The sequence below is a fragment of the Rosa chinensis genome, chromosome 2, assembly GCF_002994745.2.
Source record: "Rosa chinensis cultivar Old Blush chromosome 2, RchiOBHm-V2, whole genome shotgun sequence".
NCBI lineage: Eukaryota > Viridiplantae > Streptophyta > Magnoliopsida > Rosales > Rosaceae > Rosa > Rosa chinensis.
This window is the reverse complement of record NC_037089.1, coordinates 33,427,827-33,444,819: the sequence shown is the minus strand read 5'-3', so window position 1 is coordinate 33,444,819 and position 16,993 is coordinate 33,427,827. Positions and strand designations below refer to the sequence as shown.

The window sequence follows — 16,993 nt, the reverse complement described above, 5'->3', positions numbered from 1 at the left end:
TTCTTTTCTTCCTACTTCTTCTTCACACCTAAATCACCACAACCACCACCACCGAGCTCTCTCTCGGGCTCAACCACTAATTCCATTGCCATCATATATCAGCAAATTCCAAGAACCAGACCTGCACAATCAATCAAACTAATATATCCAACATCTAGGTATTTCCTAAGTTCATCAAAAATCAAATTCCACCAACTACAAATTTAACTCTACAGAAACCAATTTGAACCGAACTCGTACTATGGATGAACTAGCAAATACATAAACAAAAGCTGCATAACAAACAATTCCAAACACTTCTATTTTGTATCGAACCTCTAACATAAACCAAGCTAGATAGAAACACTTTCTCATCAAGCGATGAAATGAAAAGCAGCCACCTTGTTAATCACAATGGTGAGACTCAACAAACAACATCCACTGGTTAAAAGTTAAAACACACAGGTAGTAATCACTAACCCACATCGAAAAATCACAAATTCGCAACCCAAAATTGAAACAATTTGTAGCTCTAGTTTCTACCCAAGTCTTTATCATCTTCCAAATTCAATAATTAAAGAACCCAGAAACTATCAGATGATCAAGTCTCCAACTTTAAAATTACCAGATAACAAAGTAACATCAAAATAGAAACCCAGTTGACTACTTCATAAATCAGATAAGCACAACAATCACAATCCCAGAAGTTAAACCCTAAATTGAAATTTTCGATTCAACACCTGCTCTGAGACACGTCATAGATCTGATACTTGACTGCCATGAGCAGAGGCTTCTTGGGATCAGAGCTGTCGTACTACTTGAGCTCCTTGGCGGTGATCTCGCCAAGCTGGACCGGCGACGGAAGAGGCTGCATCTCTTCCAAGCTCCTGGGGCGGTTGTGGGTCTCGGACGGCCCAAAAAGCCCAGAAAGGACATGGTAAGCGGCGAATAGCAGAGCTAGGAGCGTGAAGAAGGTCGCCGGAGATAGGCCCGTGTAGACCACGATCGCCTCATTCAGAAAAACGAAGAAAAACGAGGAGGCGGAGTATTTGGGGTTGATCCTTTGAGAGAGGAGGGGGGAGAGGAGGAGGAGGTGGTGAAGAAGAGAGTGAAGCGAGGAGGAGGTGAATATAAGAGGAGGTGGTGAGAGGTGGATGTTGACATTTGAGAGAGAATGGGGAAGAGAAGAGAGACAAACAGAAAGAGAGAGGAAGGAGATAAACAGAAGGAAAAGAGAGATGGGGAAGAAGAGATAAACAGACAAAAAAAAAAATAATAATAATAATAAAGGGAATGGATAGTATGGACATTTCGCAATTGAAAAGGCTGAGTTGGTGTTGACTTTAATGCCACGTCAGCCTATAAACGGAGCAATTGGACGGAGTGTACCAATCAGACGGAAATTATGACCTCAGGGACTTTTTGGATGAAATTAAAATGTCTGGGACTGAAACGATGTTGGAGGCAGAGTATAGGGACTAAACAAAATTTAATCTTTTTTTTTTCTTCTATTTATCTCCTCCCCTCCCCTCCCCATCGCCACAGCACTTCATCCTTGCCATTGCCTCCGCCACTTCCACCACCATTACTACCCACGTTACAGGCAAAGGCTACTGCAACAACCACCCCCCCCCCCCCCCCCCCCCACACACACACACACACACACTACTACCAACACTTCCTCCCACATGTCCCTTTTCTTTCGTCCAAATTAATGCCACAATTCCCAGCAAATGCCACCTAATCGCCGCTTTCCTGCAACCAAATCAATGTGAAGCAGAACATATCATCTCCAAGCTTCAAATCTCTAAGTAGAACACCTATCATCTCCAAGTTTGAGCAATTAGTCCAACATCAGAAAGAGGAATTTGCAAGGGCCTGACAGATCAATATGGGTCTTGATCTTCGATTTTCATCAAGAAGATCGATATGGGTCTCGACCTTCAAGTGCTTCAGCAAAAATACCAGCAATAGGTGGAGATGGCGGAGACGGCGAAGTGAGCGGAATAAGATACTGAAATAGGTGGTAGTGGTGGTGGCGCTCCATTTTTGTGCGCTTCATCATGGTTTGGCGTTAGAGGTGCTCCTCTTCTCAATCTCTGCTTCTCTTCTCTCCTTTCCCCCAACAAAGGTACTCTCTCTACACACAATTTCTACACCCAAAATCACAACCAATTTGATTCAATTTTGCATCTTCAATTAATTTAGGGCTCAGAGTTTCCCAGAACAATGCCCCTTCGCTTTGAGCTTTCATGCAAAACCCAACATTCCTACAAATAGGAAGGGGTTGGGGTTTGAGGTTCAGGTGAGGAGGATTCGGTTGATTATGGTGCCGAGTCGTAATCCATGTACTCGTCGTGGCCAAGGGAGATCCAACGGCTACACTTCTCCCACATCTTCTTCATCTGCTGGAGCATTCGATCTCTGAGCGCTTCCAGATCATCATTGTCCAGCCGATCTAGGGCTGTGATTTTCTCTTCAAGCTTTTCCTCCACCGTCAACACTTGCTGCTGAATTATCTATAAACCAATCAAAGGAAAAGTTCAATTATGTTTCTGGAGATGTGTGTGTGTGTGTATTCCAACGATAAGGAAGAGAGAGAGAGAAGAGAGAGAAGATTGTACCTCTTGGATAGTTTGCCATTGTTGGATTAGGTGGATTTGCAGAAAGTTTGATTCAAATGAAGGAAATGAGATTTGAGAGAAGAAGAGGGAGAGGGAGAAAGAGGGCTGATCTGGGTGAGATTTTGTTAAAGATGGCAATGGAATTGGAATCCAGAGGGGAGAGAATTCGCAGGCGGACAGGGGTGGAAGTGCTGATGCCGGCGGCAATTGGGAGGGCGGATAGTAGGTCGTATTGTCGTAGTGTTGGAGGATAAGAGATAAAAAGAAAGAAAGAAAGAAAAAAGAATAGATTAAAAAAAAACAAAAACAAAAACAAAAAAAGAGAAAAGAATAAATTGAAAAAAAGAAAAAGAAAAAGGAAGTGAGGTATAATAGACATTTTACTGTAGAATGACTGGTACGTCAGCAATTTAACGGAATTTTTGGACGGAGTGTAACGGAATGGACCTATTGGTCTAAAATTGAGAGATGAGGGAATAAATGTGTGAAATTGAAAAGGCAGGGACTGAACTATTTTTCCCCTGAAAGTTCAAGGAGTAAACAGTATTTAACTCTATTCTTATCTATGAAACAGGGCCATACATTGGTATGTATTCTTTATCTCAAAAAAAAAAAAATATATATATATATATATATATCTACTCATATATACCTAAAACTTAAACGGTTAAGATGAAATATATGATTAAAAAGTGGGTTCAATGAGCGATCCATTAAAATAACCAAAAAAAGGAATCCCTCATTAGAAGGGCCCTGTATATATGTGTGTGTGTGTGTGTGTGTGTATTGTCTAATATATTAGACAATACATGCATACATATATGTGTGTGTGTGTGTGTGTGTTGTCTAATATATTAGCCAATACATGCATACATATATATGTGCGAGTGTGTGTGCGCGCGTACGCGTTCATGCACATGTTCTTCTCCGAAATTAAATACTGCAAGCTATACTTCAAGAACCCTAATTAACTTATTACTTAGGTAAAAAGTTAAATATAGATTAAATTATTTATTATTTGGAACAAGAGAATAGGCCAGGCCCAACCAGAAAAAAAAGAGGGCTACCCAGCCCGGCTAAAAAAAAGCTAGCAAGCCATGGTTTTTATGGACGAGCTTGGATCTTGAAATTTATAATGAAGCTCGGCCCGGCCAGTTATATGTAAAAATATTGTAAGGCCCGATGCAACACGTTGACGACCCCTACTCCAAACAAATGAGAAAGCATGAGGACAATCTCGTAACAAATGAACAATAAGGAAAGTTATGGTGGACAAGGCAAGAAGAATCAGTGGACACTATTAGTGAGCAATTTACAATGACATATCAGCCAGAAAAACATTTTAATATTGGTAAGGTAAAAGTCCGATTAAAGGGAGTATTATTCTCATCTTGAAGTAAAGTAAGGTATACAAATTTAACTGAAAACGAGTTGGAGCTTAATATTGGTAGCAAGCAACTCTATTTACATCTCTAGATGCACATTTATTAGAAAAATTACAAAAGATGGAAATAGAGTTGAAGGCCATGTTTTCTTTTTCTTTTACAATGTTGAAGAGAATTATAATTGTGTGTTTATTATTGATAATAGGAGCCCTTAATAGGGAGTTACAAGGTACACAAAAGGTAAGAATCCGAATACAATTGAATACCTAGAACATTTTCCTATTACAACTCTAAACCCTAGTTTGTAGAGGCACACATTATGTCGACATCCTTTAACACTCCCCCTTGTGCCGCTCAAACTTGGTGATGAAGTTTTGACCGTTGCCTCACTAAAAACCTTGCCAGGTAACAAAAATCATGTGGAACAAAAATAACCCTGGTCGAAGGGCAAAAAGAGCACATCACGTCCTTCACTCTTCGAGATCGAACATGTAGACATCATACGCCCTGATGTCAATATCTCCCCCTGATTGCTACAATCATGGAAGTTTGGATAACTTTCTTAATCCGATGCTCTTCACATGTTTCTCGAAGGTATATTTAGGTAACGACTTAGTAAATAAGTCCGCTACATTATCCTCAGATCGGATTTGGTTCACTTCAATATTTAGGAGTGCCTGTTGTTGCTGATTGTAAAAGAACTTAGGCGATATATACTTGGTGTTGTCGCCCTTGATCAAGCCTAACTTCATTTGCTCAATACAAGCTGCATTATCTTCATAAATGCACGTAGGTTCATCTGTGGTAGACTTCAAACCACAAGTTCCTCGAATGTGTCTAACTATAGACCTTAGCCATATGCATTCTCGCACAGCTTCATGTAGAGCAATAATCTCTGCATGATTTGAGGAAGTAGCAACAAGGGTTTGCTTTGTAGACCTCCAAGATATCGCAGTGCTTCCCATGGTAAAGACATAACCCATTTGGGAGCGACCTTTGTGAGGGTCAGAGAGATACCCTGCATCAGCAAAACCCATCAAGACACCGTTGTCATTTTGATGGAGGGGAGGAGAAGCACGGAAGGTGGCGTTTTGCCTTGTGGAGTCCGATCCCACACTTCCTTTATTTCTTTTCTCTCTGTTGGGATAAAAGAAGTCCATATCAATCGTACCTCTCAAGTATCGAAAGATTGTCTTTACACCAATCCAATGGCGGCGTGTTGGCGCAGAACTGTATCGAGCTAACAAGTTCACTGCAAATTAGATATCCGGTCTTGTGCATTGAGCTAAGTACAATAATGCACCTATTGCACTTAGATAGGGCACTTCAGCCTCTAATAAGTCTTCGTCCTCATCCCTTAGATGAAACGGATCTTTTCCGGCTCAAGACTACAGCCGATCATGGGAGTACTCACAGGCTTTGCTTTATCTTCATTAAAGTGCCTTAGTAATTTTTGAGTATATGCTGACTGATGGATCATAATCCCATCACCACGGTGCTCGAGTTCTAATCTGAGACAAAACCGTGTTTTCCCAAGATCTTTCATCTCAAATTCGGATTTCAAGTATTTAGCAGTTTCCTTTAACTCATCTAGAGTTCCAATTAGGTTCATGTCATTGACATAAACTGCTACAATTGCAAATCCGGAACTTGTCCTTTTAATAAACACGTGGGCATATTTCATTATTTACATATCCCTTCCCAATCAAGTAATCACTTAGACAGTTATACCACATCCATCCGGATTGTTTCAATCCATATAGTGAGCGTCTCAATCTTATTGAAAACGCGCTACGTGGTTTAGAGCCACTTGACTTGGGTAATTGAAGTCCATCTGGAACCTTCATATATATATATATATATATATATATCTGAATCTAGATCCCCATAGGGAGTTACAAGGTACACAAAAGGTAATAATCCGAATACAATTGAATATCTAGAACCTTTTCCTATTACAACTCTAAACCTTAGTTTGTAGAGGCACACATTATGTCGACATTCTTCAACATACAATGTATTATTTTATTCCAAAATAAGAATTCTTTTATTACTCATGCATTTCGTCAAACATTTGGTATGCACTATCAAATTCTGTTTTGATGAAGTATATGAGTTGTATTGCTATATCGAGTACATCTTATGGTGATTCTCTCTGTTCTACATGGTTTGTGTATAATTTTGCACATAATAAGCATTTCTAGGTTATCTTTTTTAGCTTTATCCGAAGAAATTTAGCTACATGTGGTATTATGACATATGGTGATCCATCAGAGTTGTAGGACCTTACCACAATCTATTATGCGCTAGCTGCATCATTATGGCACTTGATTGAATGGTTGAATTACAACATGCTGTACTTGCATAATTGTTAACGAAATAGATTCGATCAGTTCATGGTTTATTGTTGGTAAAACTGTTATCTTGTTAAAGTTGAATGAGAAGATGTTCAGTCCTTCCAAGTCAGATTAGTAATAGGAGATGTTCAGTCCTCCATTTTTCTGTTGCCAAAAAGCAGTCCATCCTTTGTTATATAGGAGAAGATCCCATGAGTCCACCTTTATATTGATTGTGAGAAGTCCAGTCCTCCTTTATGTTGATTATGGAGATCTTCAGTCCGCCGTATGCTTTGTAGTGAAGAAATTTTACGGATCAGAAGAAAATTTGATTTCAGCCTTAAGGTTCAGTTCATTGTTATACACTTCAAGGCCGATTTTCATAATTATTGGAGGCTACATTCATTGCTGCAGTTAACAGTTTTTCTAATTATATAAATGAAATCATATAGTTTATTTCAGCAGGCATCTTTTGCTGAGAAATAACAAAGGTGATCAAAGAAAGCAAGCAATATGTGCTTTTATGAGGAATGAGTACTTGGTTTCATATCTATGAAAAATCTTGCTCGTAATTGTAAATATGCTAGCAGCCCTTCTAGAAGAAAGTATAAGATGAAAAACAAAGCATTTCAACTGCTTGCTAGCCTTAACTCTTATTATAGAGACTTCAACGTACTGCAGGGTATATCTGCACTAACATCTTTTATTCAATACACGTTATGTGCATAGCGCACAACATCTCTAAGGGTTTGTCATGCCTGGAGTAGGAGGAGGAGGATTAGTGAGCAAGTAGACTACTTCCCTCACTGTAGGTCTTGAAGAGCTGTGATTCTTGACGCACATCATCGCTACCTTGAACATATGCTCGACACCTGCCAATGGGAACTTACTGAGCCTAGAGTCTACAACTGCAAGGACAGATGATGCATTGGATGACTGAGGGATTTCTGATGTGGTTTCCCTTACCCAAGTTACTAGGTTCACAGGTTCGTCGACTAGTTGCACCACTGGTTTCCTCCCTGTTACTAGTTCCAGCAGAACCACACCAAAGCTGTACACATCGATTTTCTCATCCACTTGTAGTGTGCAACCGTACTCTGTTCGATCATACCATCACAACAAAAAGAGATTCAGCATTATAATTGAATCCTTACATGGTTGGTTTGTTACTTTATCATTTTCAAAAAGAGTAAGATATAAATGATGACTATATGGTAGTGCTTGTGACATTGGCCTAGATAATTGAAATTACGCACCTGGGGCAATGTAACCAAAGGTACCAGCAAGCGAAGACATGCAATCTGTTGGTCCTTGAAAGTACTTGGCAAGCCCAAAGTCAGCAACATGAGCTTCAAAGTTAGAGTCCAGCAAGATGTTATGGGACTTTACATCCCTGTGTATAATCAGAGGCGAACAGTCATGGTGGAGATAACACAATCCCTTGGCAGCTTCCACAGCAATCTTGTACCTGATTTCCCACTCCAAATGCCTTCCATTAGGCCCACGCAAAAGTTGTCCCAAGCTACCATTAGGCATGTACTCGTACAGCAACAAATTCGTGTCCTTGTTCGACATGTACCCCAGCAGCCGCACTATATTTCGGTGCTTGATTTGTCCCAATGTTTTAATTTCAGCTGAAAATCCCTGATCCCTCTGCAGCTGTTTGATTGCAATATCACCACCATTTGGCATTGTCCCCCGGTAGACAACTCCAGCACCACCCCTGCCGATAATGTTCTCTGCTTTTAGACACTGGAGAACATCCTTTATGTTGAGATCGAGCTGTACTTGGAAAACTGTTAGCTTCCAAGAGCCACATTTCTCTATCTTTCTGGTCTTCCTCTTCCTATAAACCCTGATAACTACATATATAAGAAGCAGCATGAGTAGCAAAGTTAGCAGAGCTCCGGTCAGTCCAACGGTGATGACTTCATGGTCTCGAGGTCGTGGGTGGTTGTCAGAGCTGCATAACACCTTTTCCGGCGAACACAGATTGGGATTTCCTTCAAACGAAGCATTCCACCATAAAAACTGACCTCCGGTTGGGATCCTACCAATGAAATTGTTATAGGAGAGATCCAAAGTTGTGAGGCTCGACATGTATCTGAATACCGTAGGTATTGGACCTGTCAGGTTGTTCCTTGAGAAATTAAGAATGCCAATTACTGTCAGTTTGTCTATCCCTCTTGGGATTTCCCCGACAAAAGTGTTTTGACTAAAATCTAGGGACATTAGAGAGGAACAACCAGAGATTGAAGCCGGAATTTCACCACCAAAATTGTTGGTGCTGATGTTGAGTTTCTCTAGCAATTGTAAACTGAAGATTTCCTCGGGTACTGGCCCAGAGAATCTGTTCATATCTAGTGAAAGAGTTTGTAAATTCCGGAGATTTCCAATGGTAGGTGGGATTCTTCCAGAAATTTGATTACTAGAAAGAGCGAGGAATCTGAGTGAGGCACTAGACAGCTGCATCGGTAGTTCTCCGGACAGGTAATTACCATTGAGCTTAATCATGTTCACATCAGGCAAGCTGAAGATTCCGGCAGGAATAGTCCCGTTGAGTGTGTTTTTCCCCAATCTGATTTTGACTAGCGACTTGCACCGACCCAATGCCTCCGGAATCGGCCCAAATAAGTGGTTCTCCTTCAGAATCAACGTCTTTAACCCCCCTCCTTTGCACAAATCCCGAGGAATGAACCCGGTGAGGTGGTTACCGGCTACATCGAGGTATTTGAGCCTTCCATTCCGGCCAAGACTCTCAGGTAGTTCAAATGTAAACTTGTTCTCCCAAAGTTGAAGCACCTCCAGATGAGGAAGATCGCCGATGAAGTTGGGTATCGGGCCGTAAAAATTGTTCTTAAACAGGTTGAGCAGGGTAAGGTTCTTGAGCTCCGAGAGACTTTCTGGTATTTCTCCGGTGAGTTCGTTAATAGAGAGATCCAAAGACATCAGACTCACCATACCTGAAAGTTTTGGAGGTATATAACCACTCAAATGGTTAATATGTAGAAACAACGCGCGTAAGTTCTTCAAAAAGCCTAGACTGACAGGAATCGTGCCGGTGAGGTTACAGCTGGCCATGTCAAGCACTTGCAGCGACTCCATCGTTCCCAACTCTGGTGGAATTCCACCGCTGTAAGTGTTGTAGTAACCAACGTACAATTCCTTGAGATTCTGCAACAGAGCCAAGCTGGGCGGAAACTTTCCGCCAAGCGAGTTAGCGTGCAGGCCCAAATATTCTAAGCTTTGAATCTTTGAATAACTTTCGGGAATTTCTCCGGCGAAGTAGTTCCCGCCAAGATGTAGATGTTTGATCTTTTTGAGTTTGACGAGCGCTACCGGAAGTGGACCAGTGAAGTTGTTGTCATTGGCGTCGAGAACCTCAAGCTCTGTCATTCTAAGCGTGACTTCTCCGGGAAATCTTCCACTGAACAAGTTGTTGGAGATGTTCAAGAGCTTTAAACAAGTCAGGTTGGCCATCTCCCGGGGAAGACTCCTTGTTAAGTTGTTGTTGGCAATGGTGAGGTTGACGAGCTTGTTCAGAAGCCCAATCTCCGCCGGAAGCGAGCCAAACAGAGGCAAACCGGACACGTTGAGAGCAACAACTCGTGATTGGTGGTCACATGAAACTCCAGAGAAGGAGCAGTAGTACTGAGAAGAGGGGTCCCAGTTCTCTAGCCCTGAACCTTTGGGGCCAATCATGGCTTTCTTGAGCATCAACAGTGCGTCAAGGTCACCAACGCAGAAACAACACTGTGGAAGGAAAAGGAAAATGAAAGAAATGTGGAGGAGATTATGCCAAAAAGGGGAGCCTACCAGTACCATCCTTTTGTTTCAGTATCAGTAGGGCACCTGGTTCGCTCTGTAATTGGAATCGTAGTAGGGCAGGTTACAGATTCTAGTAAAGGATTGTGGACTCCCTAGTTTTTGAACTAGTTGTATATATAGACCCCGTTCTACGTAGGGATTTCTTTTTTCTTTTTGTGATACTCACTGGTCAGTCACATTACGGGTCATTAAAATTGGTCAGAGAAATTTGACTGAAAAGAAGTTTTGATTCATAAAGTTTTGAAAATGAGTAAATCGAACTTGCTTAGGAGTTCGGAGCTTGAACGGTGAAATATCTAGCAAGTTTAGTAGAGAGAAGTTAAAAGACCTAATGGGAGACATTAGAAAATAATTAAAGGTAAAAGTTTAGTTAAAGAGAACTTTAATAAGTTGACCCAAATTAAAATGCAGTAAGATTACATGGTTTTGATGACCTCATGAACCTCATCATAGTCCAACTGTCAAAGATTCCCCATTAAAAAAAAGGCATTAACAAATAAAGGGAACAAAAAAAAAAAAAAATATGGTGTTTCTTGATCATTTGTTATTTTTTTTTTTTTTTTAATGGGGAATCTTTGACATTTGGACTATGATGAGGTTCACGAGGTTTGATTTTGGGGAATCTTTGATTTTCAAGATTTCAGCATTTCAATAAAAGTCTTGAAGTTCTACCTTTTCTGTATTAAAAAGAATCCAGTAATTTCTTCTACCATTCACACCCAGAGTTCTTAATTGTTCTTCAAAAGATTCAAACAATTTGTTTTCCTGAGTTGTCATCATCGTCCTCAATTCTCATATGGGCTGAGTTATCATGCTCTCTACCATCACACAACCATTTCTTACTCAAATAGAAAACCTTAGAAGTTAGAACCCCAAATCTTGAAATTCCACCGGAAAGTCTTCACCCCAGCAAACCCACCTTTTCTTCTACCGATTACAGCAGTTTATCCAAGATTAGGAGAAGGAAAAAACATCCATTATATCAGATTCTTGTCAAGAAACACCATGATTATAAACATAAAGCAACTAATGTCCTATACACGAGTCAACATGACTGAACTTTCATTCAATTAGATAACCAGATCCAGCAATTCTCAGATTGCATGGAAGAAACCAAGAACGTAATAATTCAATGAGGACCCAATAGCTAAAACAAAAATGAAGAACAGATTAAGACGAACTTGGAACTTGGAATTTGGAAGACAAAAGGAGGCAAGGATTCGAGCCCAACTTTGTTTAAAGTATTGAGCGAAAGATCCAGAAATACAGAGGAAGGTGAAGTGGCAAGGACGATGTTGATATATTTTATTTTAATCCAGTTACGGATAAATGAGTTAACAGACTCAAACAGTGTTAAGTTAATAAGACAGGTGTCAGATATATAGACAAGAGACAGGTTTGGCACAGGTATTTTAGGGACATCAGATCTCCTCCCTTATTGTAGTTTTGTGGTAATTATAATTAGTCATGGATAGTACTTCGCTGACCAGGTGTGGTTAGCTCTTCTTAACCCGGTTTTGAGGTGTTCCTCTAGGAGGTTGACACATGTCCTTCTTTTTATTCTTTTTCAAATACAAGCATAAATTAATTTCTTAGAACAAAGAACTACCCTTCAATATGTCACAATTTCACCTAACGATATCATGTCTAAATGGTTACTTCACATGGCAGAATCACTGCTGTTGTAAGCTTGAGATACTAATCTTAGCTTGATAAATGGTAGGATAAACAGATATTTAGTAAAACTTAAATATTTTTTGTGACGGTGTACTGAGCTTCATACAAGAATTTAAGGCTAAATACTGTTTAGTACCCTATGGTTTGAGTCCAAAATCAATTCAGTCCCTGAACTTTCAATTTCATCAAAAACACCCTCACGCTATCATTTCTAATCCAATAGATCCTTCCGTCAAATGAAGCCGTTAAGTAGCTGATGTGGCATGCCAACTTGGCATTGGTGGGGCCTACATGGCAGGTAAATTTAAAATAAATGTCAGAAAATTAAAATAACACATTTGATTCTCTCTCTCTCTCTCTCTCTCTCAAAAAAAAGGGTTGGCCCTTTTCTTTCCGTAATATGTGTTTTACACACTGTTGCTTCCCAGCCTTCACAATGAATCTCAACTCTTTGCTCATTCTCTCTCTTCACCTCTGCCCTCTTCACCTTCATCAACCAAAAACTTCTCATTTCTCTTCTTCCCTTCTCTAATGTATCTCTTTTGCACACAATGCATACGCTTCAAAACCACACAAAAGTGACTAGTTCTGGGACAAACCTAGAAGCCTGAATAATGCAAAACAAACCAGCAAATATGGATTTTGTTTCTTTGTGGGTTTTAAGTTACGGTTTGGTGTTTCAGATTCTGGGAAATTAAAAATTGCAAAAACTTAGAATTTTATTTATTTATTACAAGCTATGGCTTGTGGAGTCACCAACAAGAATTTTGGAACGATGGATTAAAAATTGATTCTCATCGATTCCCAAATCCTCTAGTGTTTCCCAAAATCGATCCTCGTCGGTTATATATGGATTACATCCAGATCGACGCCGATGAAGTCCCGATGACTCTCGAGAATACCCAAACTCAAGATTTAGATTCTGATTGCGATAGCCTCCACTCTGAATCGAATTCCTGCTATTCTAAAGAAATGCAGCAGAAAGACCAAATTTGCATGTATAAAACAAGACCAAATTTGCGGCACACAAACAATGAATTTCTGTAATTGAATTCAACATTCTAGCCGAATCAAGAAGGCTCAATTCAAACACAAAACAAGACCCTACAAAGTCGAAGTACCAATTTCGGAACCTCAACAAGATCAAGTAGCAAGTGCCATTGACAACAAATCACATACATCAACAACTTCCTAATTCATTGAAAAAACGACGAAAAAATGATAATTTTGATACACTGTTGGGTGCCGTTTGAGCTTGGAGATCTTATCTGCAAGTTAGATGCAAGTGACGTAGATGCAGATTTAGAAGGAGATGTAGATCGAGGAAGTGGGTAGAAGGCGGAAGAAAAGCGTATCAAGAAACCGGGCTGAAGCGGAGGTAGATGGGGATCGACTGACCGAAATCTTCCTAAAGTGAGCTGAGGCGGCGATTCTACAAACAGAGAGAGAGAGAGAGAGAGAGAGAGAGAGAGAGAGAGAGATGCAGTCGATGGCGATGGTAGTCGAGGTCGATGGCGACAAAAACTGACTCCTGTTCGTCGAGGTTCTAGCCCATAGCGGCCTAGGCCTGGGCGAGCCAGTTGCTGGTGACGACGCCGTGGTGGGCAGCCTGAGTCTGGTAGTAGTGGAGCTGACATTGGGGCTTTGCAGGGCAGAGAGAGGAGAGAGAGAGAGAGAATCAAATGTGTTATTTTAATTTTCTGAAATTTTATTTTAGAATTTTAGAATTTTTCCTGCCAAAGCCAAGTTGGCATGCCACATCAGCTACTTAACGGCCTCATTTAACGAAATCATGACGGAAGGATCTATTGGATTAGAAATGATAGCGTGAAGGTGTTTTTGATGAAATCGAAAGTCTAGGGACTGAATTGATTTTGGACCCAAATCACAGGGTACTAAACAGTATTTAGCCCTAGAATTTCTTTATTCAAATATGAATACAGACTAAAAAATCTAGATCCTCACTCTCGGGTAAACAAGTAAAGGCTGTTTTAGTTACTCATAACTGAAATATAGGTACTTACTTGGAATGGATTCCCCACTTCCCACACAGACTCTTACAGAAAGAAAGAACACACTGCTACTATGGCTGTCTTTCTTGAGAGAAAATTATTCTGCTCAATTTTTTGATGTCTTACAAACTGAACTTAAGACTCCTTGATGTAGAATGGATGGCAGCCCAATTTGAAGAACAGTTAGATCGTGCTAAAGGAGGAAAACGAAAAGTGACTAGTAGACAGGAAACAGCTCGGAGTCCGATTGGGACGTACCTTACCTTTCCGAAAAGGGAATCGCGCCAGAAACATGACTCATTGCATTGCCATGAGCTGTAGCATTTTTCGGGCTTTCGGGGTTGTTTAGGGCCTCAAAACTGCATTTTTCTATTTTACCCGTTTTTGGTTTTTCTAGTTATTTTTCCATGGGCTTTAGGGTTTCAATGTTAGTCGCCCTAGGGTACTTTTCTCTTGCGGCTGCAAAACGCATCTTTCATCTTTTAATCAATAAAAATAGAGGTTTTCTCTTTTATCTCTGGTGGACTCAAGAATCATTTTGTTAGGTTTATTGCTGGTAAACCTAGATTACTATTCAGACTGCGTCACTCCTTATATAGGGAGCGGAACTCAAACTGAAATTCAAAACATAAAAATGTATAGAACACTCCATTATTTTCTGCTCTCGCGAGTGCTCAGGATGATTAAGGTCGATTGGTGAAAATCAGATTCCTAGGTGAAGTGTTTTTCACCTTCCTCTTTTTGAAAAGCAAAAGCATCTTTTAGGAAAGAGCCAAAGTTGGTTTCGGTGCTGCTGCTTCACATGTTCTCATCTGTTTCAGAATTGTGGCCTAGGACAAAATAGTTGCTTTCCATCCTAGCTTTGGTTCCATTTTCCTCTACATCTGTATCTTCATACATTTTGTAGTGGTTGTCATTTTCAATTTTTTCGATCCACTGAAAACAGGCCAAAGTGGAGCCTACTTCCTTTCCCTTAAGAGATAGAAAAAGGTCACTGCTAATGACCTCAGGATGGTCATATGCGGTTATTATGATTTTTTTTCCTGCTGCCAGGAATGCATTTTCAGTATCTTCTTCGATGATCTATTTGATGTATTTCAGAGACATAGCCTTCATCCAAGGAATGCTAGAATTTGGTTGGCCATTATATCCAACACAAGCAGGTTGCAGATATCTTACTTGAATGATTCTCACATAATGGTACGGAGAGATATAGTCAACTTCGCCATTTTTCTTTTGAATCCACTCTGGTGGAGTAGATATGAATTTTAGCCTGAGAATGCAGTCATTTTTTCTCACATTCTTGACAGTGTTGACTATGATGGATGGCAGACCCTTGAGATCATCATTTGTTTTGGTCCAAAGATTATGGACAAAATCATTTTCAACAAGCCAGAGCTTGTGTTCTTGAGGATGTTCACTCTGAACATTAACCACATATCTTCCAACATAAGGTCCAGGGACAATGAAAAGGGTTAGAGGAAGACATGTGTCACGCCCCGAATTTTGAATAAATAAATTCAAATCCGAAACGCGATAACTTAACAAGCACAAGAAAAATACATAGAAAATTTTTCATATAAACTAAGCAACTAAACAAACTGAGCTCACAATGTCAATACCGACTCGTTCTTTAGAGTCACATATTACATTACAGATAGTTTACAAATTGCATGTAGTGCAGATATAGCCTGCAGCAGCATTTCTGGTGCAAACACGACCAATTAGAGTGTGGCTTTGAAGTCTCTAAAATAAGAGTCGAGGCTAGCAAGCAGTTGATATGCTTTGTTTTTCATCTTCAGCTTTCTTCTAGAAGGGCTGCTAGCATATTTACACTTAAGAGCATGATTTTTCATTGATATGAAACCAAGTCATTCCTCATAAAAGCACATATTGCTTGCTTACTTTGATCACCTTCATTATTTCTCAGCAGAAGGTGCCTGTTGAAATAACTATATGATTTCATTTATAATTAGAAAAACTCTCAAATGCAGCAAATAATGTAGCCTCCAAATCTCCAATAATGATGAAAATTGGCCTTGAAGTATATAACAAGGAACTGAACCATAGGGCTTAAATTTCTGGTCTCTCTAACATGAAAATATTGTCGCACCTTTGTCATCCCTTCCTATCCTCATGGTATCGTCAACATATCTGTAGTAATCCTATGGTTTGACTGATCAGGAATCTGGCGAGCTAAAATAGTGATGGGGATAATCATTTTGCATACCTTGTAGTAAACCAGATATATATATATATATATATATATATATATATATCCATTGTGGATTGAATCAGAATTGTGTGTGTGTGTGTGTGTGTGTGTGTGTGTATTGTGCATTGAATCAGAATTGCATACATGTCAGTCTATATACATACATATATATACATATATATATATATATATATATATATATATATATCCATTGTGCATTGAATCAGAATTGCATACATGTCAGTCTATATATATGTATATGCACATATTATTTTTGATTTCAACCAGCCACAGATCGATCATATATAGAACATCCAATTCAAGCATAGCAATATCATCAGATGAATCAAAACATATGAGTATGTAGCTATTAGATTGCTAGCTTATTAGTATATTCAACTTTGAATTTTAGAGTTGGTGCTGCTTTTTCGGGGGCTCTGGTGCTGGTTCCCAGTTGTGGAGCTTAAGTGCTTAACTGCTATTCCAGGATTTGTAACTCTAGTTTGACGTGTCTCCAAGTTGCTGTTAGTTGTAATAATACTAGATTAATTTTGATGTCCACATCCCTAGACCTAAATTTATTAAAACATGCGATTTGTATTAGGAAAGATGGTTGTGTAGGAAATCTATGTTTTGCTTGTACTCAGGATCCGGAAACTGGAGAGGGAAGTGCCACATGAATTCACGTATGAACCCCGAATTCACGTATGTTCATAATCACTCATATATGTACTTTTCAAGAACTCAAAATAGAGCACCTTGTGGAAGAGGAACATATCAATTTCTGCTTGTTAGCAACTCCTTTTGTGTTAAGCTCTTAAAACTTAAATGACAGCATGTCATTTTGGTTGGATAGGTTCTACGTACAGTTTGAAAATCATGATATATAAAGCTTAGACCTTTCTGATAATTGCCTTGCCAACTTTATTGTAGAAGA

The 16,993-nt window shown here is 39.6% G+C and overlaps 1 protein-coding gene across 2 annotated transcripts; it reads right to left on the bottom strand.

Annotated features, from left to right (window-relative positions):
- Positions 1–6,857: 6,857 nt before the first annotated feature.
- LOC112188678 (receptor protein kinase CLAVATA1) lies at positions 6,858–10,242 on the bottom strand. 2 transcript variants are annotated; one of them, XM_040515169.1, is made up of 3 exons: positions 7,581–10,242; positions 7,291–7,421; positions 6,858–7,196 (listed from the first exon to the last, which is right to left on the bottom strand). In XM_040515169.1, exons 1-3 carry the CDS (start codon positions 10,147–10,149, stop codon positions 7,173–7,175), a joined length of 2,724 nt encoding a protein of 907 aa, XP_040371103.1. In that variant the 5' UTR covers positions 10,150–10,242; the 3' UTR covers positions 6,858–7,172. The 2 variants fall into 2 exon arrangements, with proteins under 2 accessions (XP_040371103.1, XP_024183611.1); XM_024327843.2 differs by having other exon boundaries at positions 6,858–7,421.
- Between the last annotated feature and the right edge of the window lie 6,751 nt (positions 10,243–16,993).